Here is a 17,500-nt window from a genome sequence, read left to right on the forward strand (position 1 = left end):
TCCCCGTATCGAAGACGATCGAGAGAGAAAGTGAGAACGAATCGACGATTGAGAGCTACGATTGAGGACTACGATGAGGAAGGAAGGAAGGAAAGAAGGAAGGAAGGAAGGAAGGGAGGAAGGAGAGAAGGAAAAGTAGCTACGGAGCGAGAGAGAAGCTATCTACAGAGAGAGAAAGAGAGAGGGAAAGAGGGAGAGAGGGGAAGGGGGAAGTTGACTAGAAAGGAAGAAAAGGAATCAGGGGGGGGGAGGGAGAGTGATCCTGGTGTGCGTTGACGTTCTTTTCTTGAAAAAAAAAAAGAAAAAAAGAAAAGAGAGAGAGAGAGAGAGAGAAAAGAAAGAAGGAGAAGAAAAGGGGAAGGGGGAGGAGGAAGTTGATGAGGAGGAGAAGGAGGTGGAGGAGGAGGAGAAGGAAGTTAGGAAAAGAAAAAACGAGGAAATCGGAGGAAATGGGACGACGAGATCGGTAGTAGCGAGTATCCTTGTAGAACGAGTCGACAATGGTTCGTGAAGAGGAATGGTGAGAGTAAAGGGGGTTAGAGAGGGGATAGAGTGTTGTAGAACGGTCGAAGGTGGGGAGGGGGAGAAGAGAAAGGTGGTGACGGTGATGATGTTGATGGTGAAAGCTACCGGTGACGGTGGTAGTGAAAGGTGGTGGTGGTGGTGGTGGTGGTGGTGGTGGTGGTGATGTTGAAAGGTGGTGGTGATGGTGGTGATTCGTTTCTCGAGTTGGGACGGATGGTGGAAGAAAATTGAGAAACTACCTTCGTTCGTTCGTTCGTTCGATGCTAAAAAGGAACGATGCTTACGGACACAAAGAAATTCCAAGGAATCAAGAGAGAGAGAGAGAGAGAGAGAGAGAGAGAGAGAGAGAGAGAGAAAGAGAGACGAAGAAAATCCTACCTTCCCTAACGCGAAACGTTTTATATGACTCATTTAACGTTTCTTTCTTTCCCGTTTCCGGTCTCCCCGGTCTTGCATCGCTATATAGAACCTTCGTTTTCTTTTTTTTTTTTTCTTTCTTCTTTCTTTTTTATTATTTCCCTTTTTATTTTTCTTTCGTTTCCTTTCTTTTCTTCTCTCTCTCTCTCTCTCTCTCTCTTTTTTTTTTCTTTCTTTCTTTTCTTTTTTTGCGAGATAGGTACGTACTACATAGAATAGGTACACACAGCTCGTTTCGAAACGTTCGAACGAATGAGTAGTACGAAAGACGATAAGTTAGTTGGCAAAGAGGGAAGAAGGTGTGGTATGGTATGGTGACGACAGAGGGGGAACTGAGGGAAAGAGAGAGAGAGAGAAAGAGAGAGGGAATGAGAGAATCTAGTCTATGGTAGTCAGAGGCTAAAGGAATTCCAATTGTCACATTTATTGAAAAGAATTTTTATCGTCAATTACCTACCTTAGAAAGGAAATAAAGACGAGGAGTGAAAGGGGGGAGGGGGAGGAGTTATAAGCGTGGAAAGATGTTATAGGTGTGAGTGTGGGAGGAAATGGAAAAGATAGAAAGGGACGAAGTAACTAAATAAATCGAGCACGTGTGTATGTATGTATGTATGTATGTATGTATGTATGTATGTATGTATGAGAGAGAAAGAGAGAAAAAGAGGGAAAAGAAAGAGAGAGAGAGAGAGAAAGAGAGAGTGAAAGTGAATGAGAATGAGAAACGTGACTTTGTTTCGTAACAATCTCCACTAGTTTCCTTCGACCCTACGTAATTGCACTTAACCCTTGAACAGGAAAATTATTTTATCGCATTATTGCGTATAGGTATATGAGCAATCAAAAGAAAAGGAAAAAAGAAAAAGAAAAAAAAACAATGGGTTGAGCGTGATATATTCCCGTTACACCGCGCCGCACCCCTACACAATCCTTAATCGCCCTGAATAAGCAGCACCATTGTAATTTTTTGTTTCTACGAATACGCTCGTATGTATGTATGTACGTACGTATGTATGGACGAGCGATTATAATACGTACATGTTTCTTTTCATTTTTTTCTTTCTTTCTTTCTTTCTTTCTTTCTTTTTATTTATTTTATTTTTATTTTGTTTTGTTTTTGTTTTTGTTTTTCTTCTTTCATTTATTTTCTTTCTTTGATATATAATCTCGAATCGTTTCTCGAGATATTAATGAATAATATTCGAAATATCGTTTACATATGTAACTCGTTATTGATATAGGGTTTTTTATTTTTTTTTTTTATTTTTTTTTATTTTTTTTTTTTTTGTTTAAAATGTGTTTTATTTATCGTACATTAAACATGTAAATGCACATGCATAAACATGCACACACGTATATACGTACATGTGTGTTATAATAACAATATATATATATATATATTTTTTTTTTTATATATATACATATGCATATAATACTTGTCACGACATTCAGCAATCACCTTTCTTTTCTGTTTTATTATATTCTCAACTATAACGTGTCATTTCATTCTCACGCGAGTTCTCTGATCGATAAAAATCATCGAAGATAATTTATTAAATTTTGTCGATCGAAATGGAAATAATAATTATTTCGAAATATAATTATTTAATTGATTTATCTCGTTAGATAGAATATATGAAATTTTTCTAATTGCAAATTCTTTAGATATAGATTAAGAGCTCGAGTAATAGAATTCCATCTTGTATAATTCATAGTGACATAGAACAGATATAGATAAATATTTTGTAAATTATTGTAAATAATATTAATTTGAATTATTATATGTATACAGGAAAAATTCATTGACCGTATATATATATATATATATTTTTTTTTTTTTTATAGATTATACAAATTTTCAAGTATATTAGACACGCGTATAAATTTTGTTCAATCGATTGCTCAATTGATTGATTACATATATGAAATAATTCTTTTTATTAAGTACACACTTTTGTCAAAGGATTGAATTCGAGGCTAATCAAGTGTTTCAGTATTATTTGTAAATACAATACACATACCCACACACATGTATATATATATATATATATATATATATATACATATAATATAGACATAATAATTTCGTGTAAAACATTGAATTACTTGAAGTTGTATAAAAGCGTATTACTTGTTTCTTTAAACGAGAAAGAAAGAAAAAAAGAAAAGAAGGAAGGAAGCAAGGAAGAAAGAAAGGGAGAAAGAAAGATAAAGTCGAGCGAGAGAAAAAGATAGAGATATAAAGAGAGAGAAAGAGAGAGAGAGAGAGGGAGAGAGAGAGGGAGAATATAACTAGACTCGGATAAACTCGTGAGAACTAAAAGCAGTGTCTATTAAAATTCTTTTGCCCGAGAACGAGCGCAAGTTCTCTTTTTAATTAATTTAATTTACTTAGACTATGGTGCACCGGAGCACCGCACCGTACAGCACCGCATCCCACCTCACCTCACCTCACCTCACCTCACCTCACCTCATCTCATCTCATCTCATCGCACCGCAACGCACCGCACCTCAGCCGACCTCAGTGCCAAACGTGTACGTCTCGGTTGTCGTCGTAGTCGTCATTCTTTCGTGCGAAAAGTACCGCAAACCAAACGACTTTCATGTAGGGAGAAAATGCTTAGCCACATGGTTCGCGTTGGAATTCAAGAATCCCTCTAATTAGCACCTCTCCTCGTTGTTAAGTCCTCTTTGCTCATATAAGTTTTCTCTTATTCAACTACGGGAAGCAAATATTTCTCTTTAGAGAAAGAAATAGACAGAGAGAGAGAGAGAGAGAGAGAGAGAGAGGTGTGGGGTTGGGTGGGTGTAGGGGATGTGTAAGGGAACAAAATGCAAAAAAAAAAAAAGAAAAGAAGAAGAACGAGAAAAAAAGGAAGAAAAAGAAAAAAGAAAAAAGAAAGAAAATCGCTTCGCAAAATTCAACGATAGACTTTCTATATACGTTTGCTTTTGTCGTAAAACGATTTTTCTTTTTTACTCTCTTTTTTTTTTCTTTTTTTTTTTTGCCTTTTTATTCTTTTCCTCTTTTCTTTCTTTTTATCTTTCTTTTTTCCTCGAGAATACAAAGGAGCGACATACGAATGTTCTTCAAAATTATTAAACTTCGAGAAGGATAGAATAGTGATGGAATAAGATGGAATGATTGATTCAATTCGATTCGATGAGAACGTGAAAGATCGTAGATCATTGAACTCAGTTAGTCAGATCGAATATCCCGTTAATATTTTTCTTATTTAAATTTGAATCATCATTGGTTCGCGTTTATGATTTAATTAAGATAGGAACGAAATTGGAATAAAGTATAATGGATGATGATCGGAAGATTCTTAAGAGAATATGAATCTTTTGATCTTTCGATTTCGATTTTGAAAAGAAAAGAAAAGAAAAAGAAGATGAAAATAAAAAGGAATATGAAGAAGAAGAATCGATCGTAAATCGAGTTTCGATAGATGAAGTCGAACGTGTATCGATCATAGAAAAAAAAAGAAAAAAAAAAAAAAAAACATTTCTAACCATCGTAAATATAAATAATGATATAACATAATGTTTATTTATTGTCTCGATTAAAAGAAGGTAAAATAAAAAGAACGAACGAACGAACGAACGAACGAACAAACAAAAATGAAAGAAATAGAAAAATGAAGAAAAAAATTATATTGCATCGATTTGTATAAAATTACACACGTAGATAAATATTTCGAATGCATTTGAATATGTATTATTAATATGATAACGTTGTATGTAATATTTTATATATATATACTCCATATAATCAAATTGTATCCATATGTATATACGTACGTCATACGAATTATTAATATCACTCTGACCTCATGAGTACAAATCGAATTTTAAAGTGGATTTGTTTTACAAAATGAAAGGATAATGAATCACTCGCTACTGATATAGACTTCATAATGTTATGATATTTTATTTTATTTGTTTTCAGTTGGTGCCATGTATGTCTGTACTCTCTATGCCATTCTATTCTTGAAGCTTTGGTCGTACATACAAGTGAACATGTGGTGTCGCATTAGCCGTAGAAAAACATCAAGCCAAGGTAGAATGCGCCGACAATCCTTGTCTTATAATAATCTTCAATGTGAGTAAATATCTTTTATATATACATATGTACATAAACGTACACATACATACATAATTTACATAAGTTTTTATTCTTCGAGATATAAATTTCTTATTTTTTTTTTCTTTTTTTTTTTTTTTTTTTTTTTTTTTTTTTTTTTTTTTTTTTTTTTTTTTGATATAATTATCCACGAAAAATAAGAGGGATTAAATCTTAGAATCAATCGACGATCATCAAGGATATAATCCTTTCGAAAGAAATAAAAAAGGAATAAATTTATTTGCCTTACAATTGATAAAATACTTTCATATAAGTATATTTAATATAATAATATTTGAATACTAATTGATTAATAATAGTTAAATATACATATGTATAAGAATATCCTTTATAATATAATCGTATATATATTTCTTTGTTAATTTTTTTTTTCTTTCTTTTTTTTTTTTTTCTAACAAATTCATAATTTCTTTCTTCACGAAAATGAAATTTTATAAACCAATCGAGTGACATTCTTTTTAAAGGAAATCATTTCCATGCGAAAGAAAAGAAAAGAAAAGAAAAGAAAAAATATATACATTAATTTGATTTAACAAATAATTATTGTGCATACATAATTATCATTCATATAAAATAAATTTTTCCTTCGAACGATATTGACAATACCCGTGGATATTAAATTTTAGAATTCAATCAACATGTTACAATAAAAATCCGTACGTAACATTATTATTATTATTATTATTATTCATGACTATATATATATATATATTAACGATATCGTAATATTATTAACTCGTCGTTCTTTATGAAAATTTTATTATAGAAATTCAATCGACATTTTATAAAGAAACAAAAGCCGCATTCAAGAAAATGTCTATTAATTTACTTACAACTTATACATACATACATACATATATATATATATATATATATATATATATATATATATATATATATATATATATCATGACATAAGCGAGAAAAGCCAATATATCGTATGACAAATAGAGATAGAATATGCAGGTGCGCAACGTATTTACGTATCCCCTTATTCTTCCGGTCCATAATTCGGTTCCTCTATAGATACGTGTTCATTCTATATATTCTGTGAATGAATGAACAGAAGAGAGATCGAGAGAGAGAGAGAGAGAGAGAGAGAGAGAAAGGTATGTAGATGGACATACAGAAGGATAGATAGATATTTGCTCATTTCTGAAGGTGCAAACGTATGTTATAGGAATCCTCTACGTATAAGGATATCCATGTATATGTCCTCTGTGCCTTTATATGTATACACATATGTACACTCGTTTCTACATATACGTATACGTAGAAACGAGGGTGTATATTTGTGGGTGTGTGTGTGTCGACGAATCATGTTCATTTTACGCAATTCGAAGAGGCATAGCAAGCCTGCTGCTTCTGTTGCTACTGTTGCTGAAGTTGCTGTTGCCGTTACTAGTGTTGCTGCTACTGTTGCTGCTGCTGCTGCTGCTGCTAGTATTAGTGCAGTTGTTGCTGTTTCTGCTGCTGCTGCTGCTGCTGCTCTTGTTGCTACTATTGCTACTGCTATTGCTGTTGGTCACGACGATAGGGTGGGAGAATAATTTCCACCCAATTTAAACTACCCGATCAGGCTACCCTCTGTTTCCGGTGTTGGATGTAGGCGAAACTGAACGAGCTAGAGAAAGAGAAGGAGGTGATGCTGAGCGGGCGGAACGAGGAATGGAGGAGGAAGGAATGGGTTGGTTAGGTGAGGTGAAGGGATAGGAAGGAGGGAATGATGAGGAGGTGGCAGGAGGCTGTTAGAGAATTGCAGGGGAATGGGGGTTGATAGAAGGTGGTGGAGGTTTAGGGACGACGAAGCCAAAGCTGCGGGGTTAGTAGTATATATCGATTATTCAGACCTGCCCGACCAAGTCAAATTATACGAACGGCCTTTTCCTCTCTTTCTCTCTCTCTCTTTCTATCTTCCCATTCCCTCCCCCCCCAATCTGTCCAATAAACTCACTCTCGGCACACGGAATATCAACCCTCCCCCTTTATCCACCCCTCCTCCTCCTCCTCCTCTTGTCAATCTACTACAAGCCGTATTTTTCCTCTTCCATCTGTCTCTTTTTTTTACCCGCCTTCCTTTACCTCCTCCTATCTTTATTTCTCTTTCCATTTCTTTCTATATTTTTTTTCCTTTATTTTTTTTTTTTGTCTTTTTTTGTTTTTTTTTCTTTTTATATCTTTCTTTCTTCCCCTATCGTTCTTTTCATAGTGCTTAAAACCGTCCTATCCCACAATAGTCGTTTCCCACTTTTAATCGTGATTGCACAAACGATCGATACACCCCTGGCCCCTACCACCTCCCCCCTCCCTACTCACTGTCCGTTCATCCTCCTCGTCCTCCTCCTCCTCCTCCTCTTGTTTCCACACCTCCTCCTCCTCCTCCTCCTCCACCTTCCTCTTTCCTCGTTGCCACTGAACGTAGCGCCAAACTTGATGGATAGGCACGATTGTACAGGTACGGGTTCCCGTTGTTGCTCGCAAATTTGATCCGAGTCCATCTGGCCCGATCCTCGGTATCGTTCGTATCTCTCTATCGTTTCCATCTCTTCTCCACTTCCACTAGCGATATCCTCCTTCCAATATATGCGTCGATGGTATGCTTCTATTTCTCTCTCTCTCTCTCTCTCTACATATATATATATCTCTCTCTATATATCTCTCTATCTCTTTCGTTCTTTCTATCTATCTATCTAACTCTGTCTGGATTGAGAGAGAGAAAGAGAGAGAGAGAGAGAGAGAGAGAGTGTATGTGTGTGTGTGTGTGTGCGTGTATGTACGTGTTGATGTGTACGCGTGTGTATAACACCAGCAGCTTGAAATTTTGCTCGACCGTGGGCTTCATTAATCATCGTTGGAATAATGTAAAAGGAAGGCTTCAATGTGCGAGGGCCTATGAGAAGTAAGCTAACACGTTCGATAGGGGCAAGAGAGGAGGTATGCTGTGGTATAGTGAGGAGAAATGGAGGAGGAGGAGGAGGAGGAGGATGATTCATTCCGGTAAGAGGTATAACGATGCAACAAAATTTCTTGAAAGATAAAAATTCATTAAATTTTCTTCTCTCTCTCTCTCTCTCTCTCTCTCTCTCTCTCTCTTCGTTTCTTTCGTTTATCTTTCTTTTTCGAAAAAAGAAAAAAAATAAAAGGAGAAACAAGTTTCCAATTCAACTCTTTTTTTCATCCCTCCCCCCGTTTTTTTCCCCTTCCAATAGCTTTTCCAATAAAAAAAAAAAAAATATATATATATATATATATATATATATATATAAAATATATATATATATTTCTGTCAAACGCGATTCTCGTTAAAGATTCTTACTTTTCGAAGATCGTTAATTTGAAACGACTTTAATCAGGTACTTACTCTACGAGTTAACTCGCAAAAGTAGTATTCTTATTTACGAGTATATATATCTTGGTAGTAAGAGAGAGAGAGAGAGAGAGAGAGAGAGAGACTCGTTAAAAACTTTGATTTCCTATTACTTCGTATCTCGGATCCTATTACATCTCAACATTTACAATTTACACGTTTACGATTCAACTATAATCTAACGATATAAGTCTTTTGAATTATAAGTAATTCGATCGATCCGATCGATTAATTAATCGTTAATTATATTTTGTCGAATTAGAATTTTATACGAGATTACGTGAATAATCGATTAGATAATACTTTACGTAACGTCTCTTTATTATAATAATCTGATATTAGGTGTTACATTAAGAATTTTAAATGAGAACGATCACGTAAAAAATATTTTTACCAATAAAATTTGTCTACGGTCATATATATTGATATGATATTAATAAATAAATAAATAAATAAATAAATAAATAAATAAATAAATAAATAAATGAATGAATGAATTAATTAATTAAATATCATAAAATTATATATTATACACAGTTAATTGTATAAATTTTTAACGATTCTGAAAATACAATTCTCACAGATATAACCAATTTTGATATCGATCGATCTTTCGATGGGTGGTCTTGGCTAAAGCTAACGAAATTTCCTAACTCCCTGCGTCCAATTCTACTCACGTGGTACTCATTCTAGGGAATCTTTCGATAGATAGACGAATGCCAGACACGGCCCAGAACTCCGCGACCCGTTCGCGGACTACGTTATTAGACAACCAAGAGTTTCCTCTAATTCTCCCTCTCTCTCTCTCTCTCTCTCTCTCTTTCTGCTTCGAAGTATGTAACGTAATTTTCATCTTCAATATCCCTCTCTCTCTTTCTGTCTCTGTCTCTGTCCCTCTCTCTCTCTCTCTCTCTCTCTCTCTCCAACATCGTAGCACGTCGTATTATTACCTTCCTACAATGCTAAAGTCGTACTCGTTTCTGAATCGCTATGCGTTTCTGAGCAAAAGAGAATTTCTATCTATTTCTATCTCTCTATCTCTCTCTATCTCTATCTATCTATCTATCTACCTATCTCTATTTCTCTCTCTATCTATCTATCTATCTCTCCCTCTCTCTATCTCACTTCGTTTCTCTCCCTTTCCTCTTTCTTTTCGAAAGGGAAGCTTTTATCTTCGTTACTCCCCTCTCTTTTCGACCTAACTTGTCTCCTTGCCTTTTGCCCCCTTTCTTGCAACCTCCCCCCCTCCCCACATCGGGTCCCCTTCTCTCTCCTTTCCTATTCCCTCATCCCTTATTCGAAGCTAGATCGATAAGTCGATCCTGACGGAAGGAAGGAACTTCGACGAGCAACTCTCTCTCTCTCTCTCTCTCTCTTTCTCTCTCTCTTTTTCTCTCGTACTCTCTCTCTCTCGTTCTCTCTCGCTCTCGCTTTTCTTCCTGTAGGGCTTTCAATAAGCAATCTTCTATAATGTCTCTGTTACCGCGGCTCGCGCTTCGCGAGTAAGTCTACCGACGTTCGGGATAGGCACGAACGTCGAAAGTTAGAAGAGGACTTAAAGGGTAGGTGGTTAAATGTTGGAAGGTGAAGAAAGGGAGGGATAGGTGAGTTAGATGAGCGCAGTGGTGGGGGGCGGAGGGGAAGGGATATCGATAGTGGATGATTGCGTAGAAGATCGGTGATCGTAATGGTGTTGGTGTTGGTGTTGGTGTTGACGTTGGTGCTGGTGTTGGTGTTGGTGCTGGTACTGGGTATTGATATTGCTATCGATGATGTTTGCTGATGGTGTTGGTTGTGATGATGGTGATGTTCGTAGAAAGAAAACGGTGTCGATAGAAACTATAAGGTAGCTAGGGGGTTGATTTGAAAGGAAGATGGAAAACGTGGGCAGCCATAAGCCAAACGTCACAGTCTTGAGATTCTTGCGTGTCGCTTGGCCATTCGATTCGAATGACTTTCTCTACCCAATCGTCTTTCGTTCATCTTCTCTCTCTCTCTCTCTCTCTCTCTCTCTCGCTTTTTCTCTTTTTCTTTCTCTCTCTCTCTTGCTCTCGTTTTCTCTTTTTCTCTCTTTTTTTCATTCTTTTCTTTTTCTATTTGTTCTCGATTTACCGTCGCTTGCTTTTTCCATTTCTTTTTCTTTTTTCCTTTTCTCTCTCTCTCTCTCTCTCTCTTTCTCTCTTTCTCTCTCTGTTTTTTTTCTTTTTGTTTCCTTTTTTTTTCTCTCTCTTTTTCCTCCTCACCTCCTCTCAGAAAGTTAATTTATTTTGAAATAATACAAATTACGCTAAGATTATTACGTTCCTAGATTCGTATAGTAAAGAATCGAAGTAAGTAAGGAAAGAAGGGGGGCGGGGAATCTAAAAATGAACATCGAAAATATTACTGGGTAATTTTTGAAAATCAATTACCTTATTTTTATCCTTAGATTTTTTTTTCGTCTGATAATGTTATCGTTGGATTTTAATTTTTCTACTTTCCTTTTTCTTTTTCTTTTTTTTCTTTTTGCTTTTCTTTCTTTCCGAATTGTAAAATTGTCGTAGTTTAATTAGGGAAACGTGTGTTATTTAATGTAACATTGATTTAAATTACTTTACGTTGACTTGTTTTAATTAATATAATCTTAATTAAGATTAATAGAAATATTATCGTATAATTGTGTGTTATATAAAAATAAAACTATAATAATATATAAATAATATAAAATAAAATACAAAAAAAATATATATATATATATATATATGTATACATATATACATATATTTTATGCTATATTTATTTATATTATTTATATCGTTTATATATTATTTATTATTTATTATTTATTATTTATTATTATTTATTTGTCGTTTTTTTTTTTTTTATTTTATTTGGAATTCATTCAAAAGATTGCTTCACTTTGTTAATAATTATCAAAGGTTACGTTTTGGTATGATACATTGCTTTTGTGTATTATACTATAGTTCGTGATCGAGAAGGCTCGTTAAATATTTCTATGACATTTTATAGTATACGATATTTTAGTGAGTATTATATGCTCAACGAAGACGGCCGCGTCAGAAGAAAGTCTTTGAATTTATGACTCTCGTTGACATTCGACCTTCCAACCCGTGAGTTTGCGAAAGTACCTACGTGTCTGAAATCTCCTTACGAGCTGGTATCATGGATCCACAGCTTTCAGTAGGGATCGTGAAATTCGTACCCTTGAAATTCGTAGCCTTGTTTGAAGGAAGGAAACGAGAGAAGATCGAGAAACGGACTTTACTTACTACGTGAAAGTTATTTCTAAGATTTATCGCGAGATATTCGAAAACGAAATATAAAATTTCGTCGTTTATATATATATATATATATTTTTTTTTTTTCTAAGAACTCAAGTATGACAAAGAATTTCATTCTTAAATTTTAGATCCTTCTGATCGTTCTTTATCGTTATATCATTTCGATTTCATTTGTCAATGCTCGACTCGATCAATGAATTTTGTAATTTCCTTTTTTTTTTTTCTTTTTCTTTTCTAAAATTTTCTATTGGATAGAGGCAACATAACCAATTGGAATTCTTGTTGCGCGTATGAGGAAAACAAAAAAAAAAAAAAAAAAAAAAAGAAAAAAAAAGCAAAGAAGAAATGGAAAAAAATGAAAAGAAACGAAAAGAAAATAATCTTTTCATCATTTTATGGTTAGTTATTTTCGTTATTTACTAATTGAAAGTAAATTGCAAAGATTAACCTCGAGATATGTACACACTCACACACATATATACATATATATATATATTTTTTTTTTTTTTTTTTTTTGAAAGCGACGAGTAATTTGTGAAAAGGTTAAAAAAAAGGAAGGAAAAAGGAAGAGAAATAAAAAGAGGAAGGATATGTTAGGAAGGTCGAAAGGGACGTGAAAAACGTGGCGAATAAAAGTCGAAAGTAAAAATAGAAGAGTGAAACGTGACGACATAGACATCGTACGAATTAATCCTTGATAGTATCGAGGCAACGTCGATTGCCGATTGGCTCCAATTTTCAAGAGTGCAATTCCCCGTAGGAATAGATTGCTTCTTGGGTCGTTTTAGTTGAGCCTAATTTTGTTCTCCTTGAAAAATCCAACCTTAGCTGCTATTAAAAACCATCGATCCGCGCTCGTACGGTATCGTGAGAAAATGAAAAAAGGAACAAGGAAAAAAATAAAAAAAATAAAGAAAGAAAGTGATCCGATTTCATTTGCTTATTTCTTTTTTTTTTTTTTCTTTTTTTTTCCTCTTTTTTTTTCCTCTTTTTTTTTGTCACGTATTCATTTCTGCCCTTTTCTTTTTATTTATTTATTTATTTATTTACTTATATATATATATATATTTATTTATTTTTTCATCCATTAATTTGTTTTCCCCCTAACCTTTTCGCTTAAATATTTATTTATTTATTCATTTTTTCATCTGCTAATTTTTTTTTCCCCTTTTTTCCTTCTCTCTCTCTCTTTTTTTTTTATTATTTATATTTATATTTATATTTATTCTTGCGAACAAAAAATATAATTCCCACGTTATTTTCGAAGCAAAAATATGTATATACTCTTTAACGAAGTGTAAGTTTAATCGTTTTGAAAAAAATACAGCGAGAAGAAAATGTTAGCACGTTGCAATTGTGGTGAGGCACGTTAGGGGTAAGGCGGTTGGGCCGGAGTGGGTGGGACAGGTTAGGTGAGTGTTTGAAGGAGAGGGGCAGAGGAAAGGAAAAGAAAAAAGAGATACAAAAAAATAAAGACGAAACGAAAGTAACAGTACCGGACAGATGAGTGAGTGAGTGAGTGAGTGAGCGAAAGAGAGAGAGAGAGAGAGATAGAGAGAGAAAGAGAGAGAGAGATGCAGAATAGTGTAATGTTAAAAAATATTTATTCGTAGTGCCGTTTCGCCAATTGAAAAAGTTTTTTTTTGTCAGTAACGTTGGCTATACGAGCGTGTGCATATTCGCGGTATCGGTAGAATGAGAGAGAGAGAGAGAGAGAGAGAGAGAGAGAGAGAGAGAGAGAGTGGTGGGAAAGTAGGGTGGAAGAGGTTGGGAATAGAGAGGGGAGTGGGTGGTAGGAGTGGTAGGCGACCTGGGAGGGTGGTGAGGATGGTGAGGAGTCCAAAAAAAAAAAAAGAGAGAGAGAGAAAAAAATATATAAAAGAATCGGAAAAACAAAAATAATAAAAGACGGTTTTTGCACGCAGTGTTTTCGTGATCCCTCCCTCCCTCCCTCCCGCCATCAGTGGCATTGGGATTACAAATGAAAAATTCCATTGGTACATTTTTTTTTTCCTTTCTGTTTTCTTTTTTCTTTTTTCTTTTTCTTTTTTCCTTTTTTTGTGTTTCATTATTTCTGGAATTTCGCGTGAAAACACGCCGTGCACCAGAAGGCCGGCGTGGCACGGCGAGCGCCATTGTCGCGGTTATTCGTATGTGTCGTGCGGTCGATTCGCGAGGAACCAGAGAATCGAGCTTTTCGATAAAGAGAGAGACAGAGAGAGAGACAGAGAGAGAAAGAGAGAAGAGGTGGAGGGGAGAATTATATATATATATATATATATATATATATATATAGAAGATGAAGGATGAAAAAAAAAGAAGCAGAAGAAAGTTGATGTGGGAAGAAAAGGGGGAAAAATTGAAGGGAGAAAAGAAGGAAGAAAAAAAAAAAAGAAATTAAAAAAAGAAAAAAAGGAAGACAGAGAGAGAGAAAGAGAGAGAGAGAGAAAAAAAAAGAATAGACGGGGCCGGGGAAGGAGGACCCCGGGGGTGGGATGGGGGTTGGCCGGGGAGAGAATAGTTGGAAGAATTTAATTTAGACGAATTCTTCGGCTCGCTTATTACGAGCGTTCCCGAAGCGTGTACGAAGTACGAGAAGGACTCTGAGAGTCCGTAGTCGTCGTAACCATCCACGTTGTCGTCCTCGTCGTTGTCGTTGTCGTTGTCGTTGTCGTCGATGTCGACGTTGACGTAGACATCGACGTCGTCTCGTCTTGTCGTTTCACACCCCTTTTCTCTCTCTCTCTCTCTCTCTCTCTCTCTCTCTCTCTCTTTCTGTATGTATATCTATCTCTTTGTCTCTCTACCTCTAGACTCTACCCTTTCGAGGCGCGAATCTTCTAACGATCGCTACGCGAATGTTTGAAAGCGTAGGTAGTAGGTAGGTAGTAGGTAGTAGGTAGGTAGGTAGAAGGATAGATAGATAGATAGATAGGTAGGTAGATAGGTAGGTAGGTAGGTAGGTAGGTAGGTAGCTATCCAAATTCAAAGGGACATCCGTCCCAGCACCCACGACGTTGCCTTATTTGAATTCCAAATTGGATTAGTCATCGGATTTGGATAATTGAGGGGAATTCTATCTGTTACCTGTCCTGCGTAACACGTTGGAAAGGATTAAACGAACTGCTGAGAATTCGTGAGATCTATGAATCCGAAACGATCGAAAGTCGTGTTCTTTCTTTTTAATAGTCCGTGAAAGTTCGACGTAGGAAGACGACGATGAGGTTGGCAGAGGGAGAAATTGGGATGGGGAGGAGTGTGGCGGGATGGGGCGGAGGAGGGGAGGGATGGTAGGGTTGAACGAGGCGCACGGAAAGGGATACGAGAGAAAAGGGACGGAAAGAAAAATGATTCTTCATATTGTTTTCTTTCTTTTTTTTTTCTCTCTTTTTTTTTTTTTTCTTTCTTTCTTTCTTTCTTTCTTTCTTTTTTTGGACCGATCAGATTAACAACATTTTTCTTATGCTTTCTCTCGAGAAACGAGAAGCACGAAAAAAGATTATCTATTTCTTTTTTTTTTTTTTTTTCCTATTGTTTTCATACTATCGCGATCCTCATTTTATTTTCATTTCCATTTGATCAGATTTCAGGAATCGTCTAATTTCTTTCTTTCTTTCTTTTTTTTTTTTCTTTTTTTTCTTTTCTTTTCTTTTCTTTTCTTTTCTTTCCTCCATTAAATCTACAACAATTTGATCATTGTATCCGTTCTTTCGACAGAACGATCTCTTAATAAACGTTTGATCGAATCTTTTCAATTAATTTTCCTTGGCTTAGATATTCATTCGACTTTTATATCCTTGATGAGAATCCATAAATTATATTCTAATTCTTTTTTATTTTTTAATCTTTCAATTTTAAGGCATAAGGTCCTTGAATCCTAAATTTATTATTTTCGTAAGATAAACGATCGGATATTTAAATTTTTACGAATGTTCTAAATAATGACAACAATAACAACAACAACAACAACTTTAATAATAATAATAATAATAATAATAATAATGATGATGATGATGATGATGATGCTGATGATGATGATGTTGATGATGATGGCAAATAACAATAATAATAATAATTATTATTATTATTATTACTATTATTATTATTATTATTATTATTATTATTATTATAAGAAAAGGAAGAAAGATAAAAGTAAAGTAATAAAAGTCTGATACGTCTTTTCATTTGCAGCAACGAACATGAAGCAAAACGGTGTGGAAAGCGACGACATCGGGCACGAAGTGAACGGTTGTGGCACGGCATTGGTGCAATATCCAGACAACCTGAATTTCGGCGACCTTTATTATTACATCCTGGCACCCACCCTCTGCTACGAATTAAATTTCCCTAGGACCCAGAGAATACGAAAAAGGTAACTGTAGTATCTACTAGTTCGTGTGTCTATATATACACACACACACACACAGACACATATATATATATATATATATCCTACTTTTACTTTACTCCAAATATAATTTTTATAGCTCCTTCTATAGCTGACTAGCTCGAAACTTCTTTCCTTCTATGCTTTGCTCGCACTTCTTTTCTCGTCGATCGAACCACAGTTTTCCTACGGGAATCCACTTCGTCTGTTTTCTCTTTCACTTTCTCTCCCCCTCCCTCTCTCTCTCTCTCTCTCTATCTATCTATCTATCTATCTATCTTTATCTTTATCTCTAGTTCTCTATCTTCTTTCTCTCTTTCTCAGTTTTTCTTTTTCTAAAGCATACGGCACGTATAGTTTCTGGTGAGTTTGCCTCCTGTTTCTCTCCACCTATGGTTCCTATCGTACTCCTTTCTTCTTTCCGTTTTCCTTCGAACATACTCTATTTCTTTTCAAAGAGAACGCGATATAGAGCAAGAGCAAAGTCGAGAGTGAGAGAAAGAGAGAGATAGAGGCATTCCTGAAATTAGATTTAAGTGGGCTATTGTTGAGAGAAAATAGAAGGAAGGGCACGCTTAGATGGACTTCGTTTCTGAACATAGTGATGTATTCCTTTTCGTGTTACCAACTCGTATAACCTAAAGCTTTCCATCTGACATACTATGGATCCTTATGAAGAATATCCATCGTCCTCTCAGGATACTCCTGAGAAAATTAATCGACCTTACTTTCCTTTCGTGACGCTTATGATCCAACCATCTTCTCATTCTCTCTCTCTCTTCCTGTCTTCGTCTCCATCCTCAGTCAGTCTCCCTTTATCTTTCTTTCTGTTATTCTTGCTCTCGTCAGAGAGGTGTCTTTTCTCAAATTTCGGTTCATTATTATCACGATTAATATCGTTGGGGGTTGTATAATAAGTAATATTGAATTTTTTTCTTTATTCCTTTCTTTCTTTCTTTCTTTCTTTCTTTCTTTTACATGGGATCTTTTTTGTTATTGTCGTTGTTGTCGCTGTTTTCTTTTTTTCTTCTCTTTTTCCTCATTCCCCCGCATCCCCCCTCCCCCCCCCCTCCTCCTCCTCCTCCTGCCCCTCCCCAATTTTCTTTTGTTCTTTCGCCTTTGTCTTTTTCTTTATCGAAAAAAATCTTCATTTGAACGTTGAAAAATATTATTTATTTCGTTATTATTTATTAATCAATTCAAGTCGTACATAACGTACGAGCAAAACCCCCATGAATATTTCATTACTTATGGACGATAAGTAATAAGCGTCTGATATTATTATTAGTATAATACTGATTAAAGCGTGTTGTTTATATTTAAATATAAAAATATCGAATATTCTGACATTAATCACATTAGCCAATCCCAAATTTATA

The 17,500-nt window shown here is 35.1% G+C and overlaps 1 protein-coding gene across 13 annotated transcripts in view; it reads left to right on the forward strand.

Annotated features, from left to right (window-relative positions):
• Nucleotides 1-17,500, forward strand: part of LOC124956325 (diacylglycerol O-acyltransferase 1) — a 136,709-nt gene that overhangs the window by 83,597 nt on the left and 35,612 nt on the right. For all 13 annotated transcript variants that reach the window (XM_047512002.1, XM_047511996.1, XM_047511998.1 and 10 more), the window contains 2 exons: nt 4,892-5,044; nt 15,926-16,106. In XM_047512002.1, coding sequence (XP_047367958.1) covers nt 4,892-5,044; nt 15,926-16,106 — 334 coding nt within the window. The remainder of the gene's footprint in view (nt 1-4,891; nt 5,045-15,925; nt 16,107-17,500) is intronic.

Source organism: Vespa velutina, chromosome 21, assembly GCF_912470025.1.
Source record: "Vespa velutina chromosome 21, iVesVel2.1, whole genome shotgun sequence".
In the NCBI taxonomy this organism is placed as follows: domain Eukaryota; kingdom Metazoa; phylum Arthropoda; class Insecta; order Hymenoptera; family Vespidae; genus Vespa; species Vespa velutina.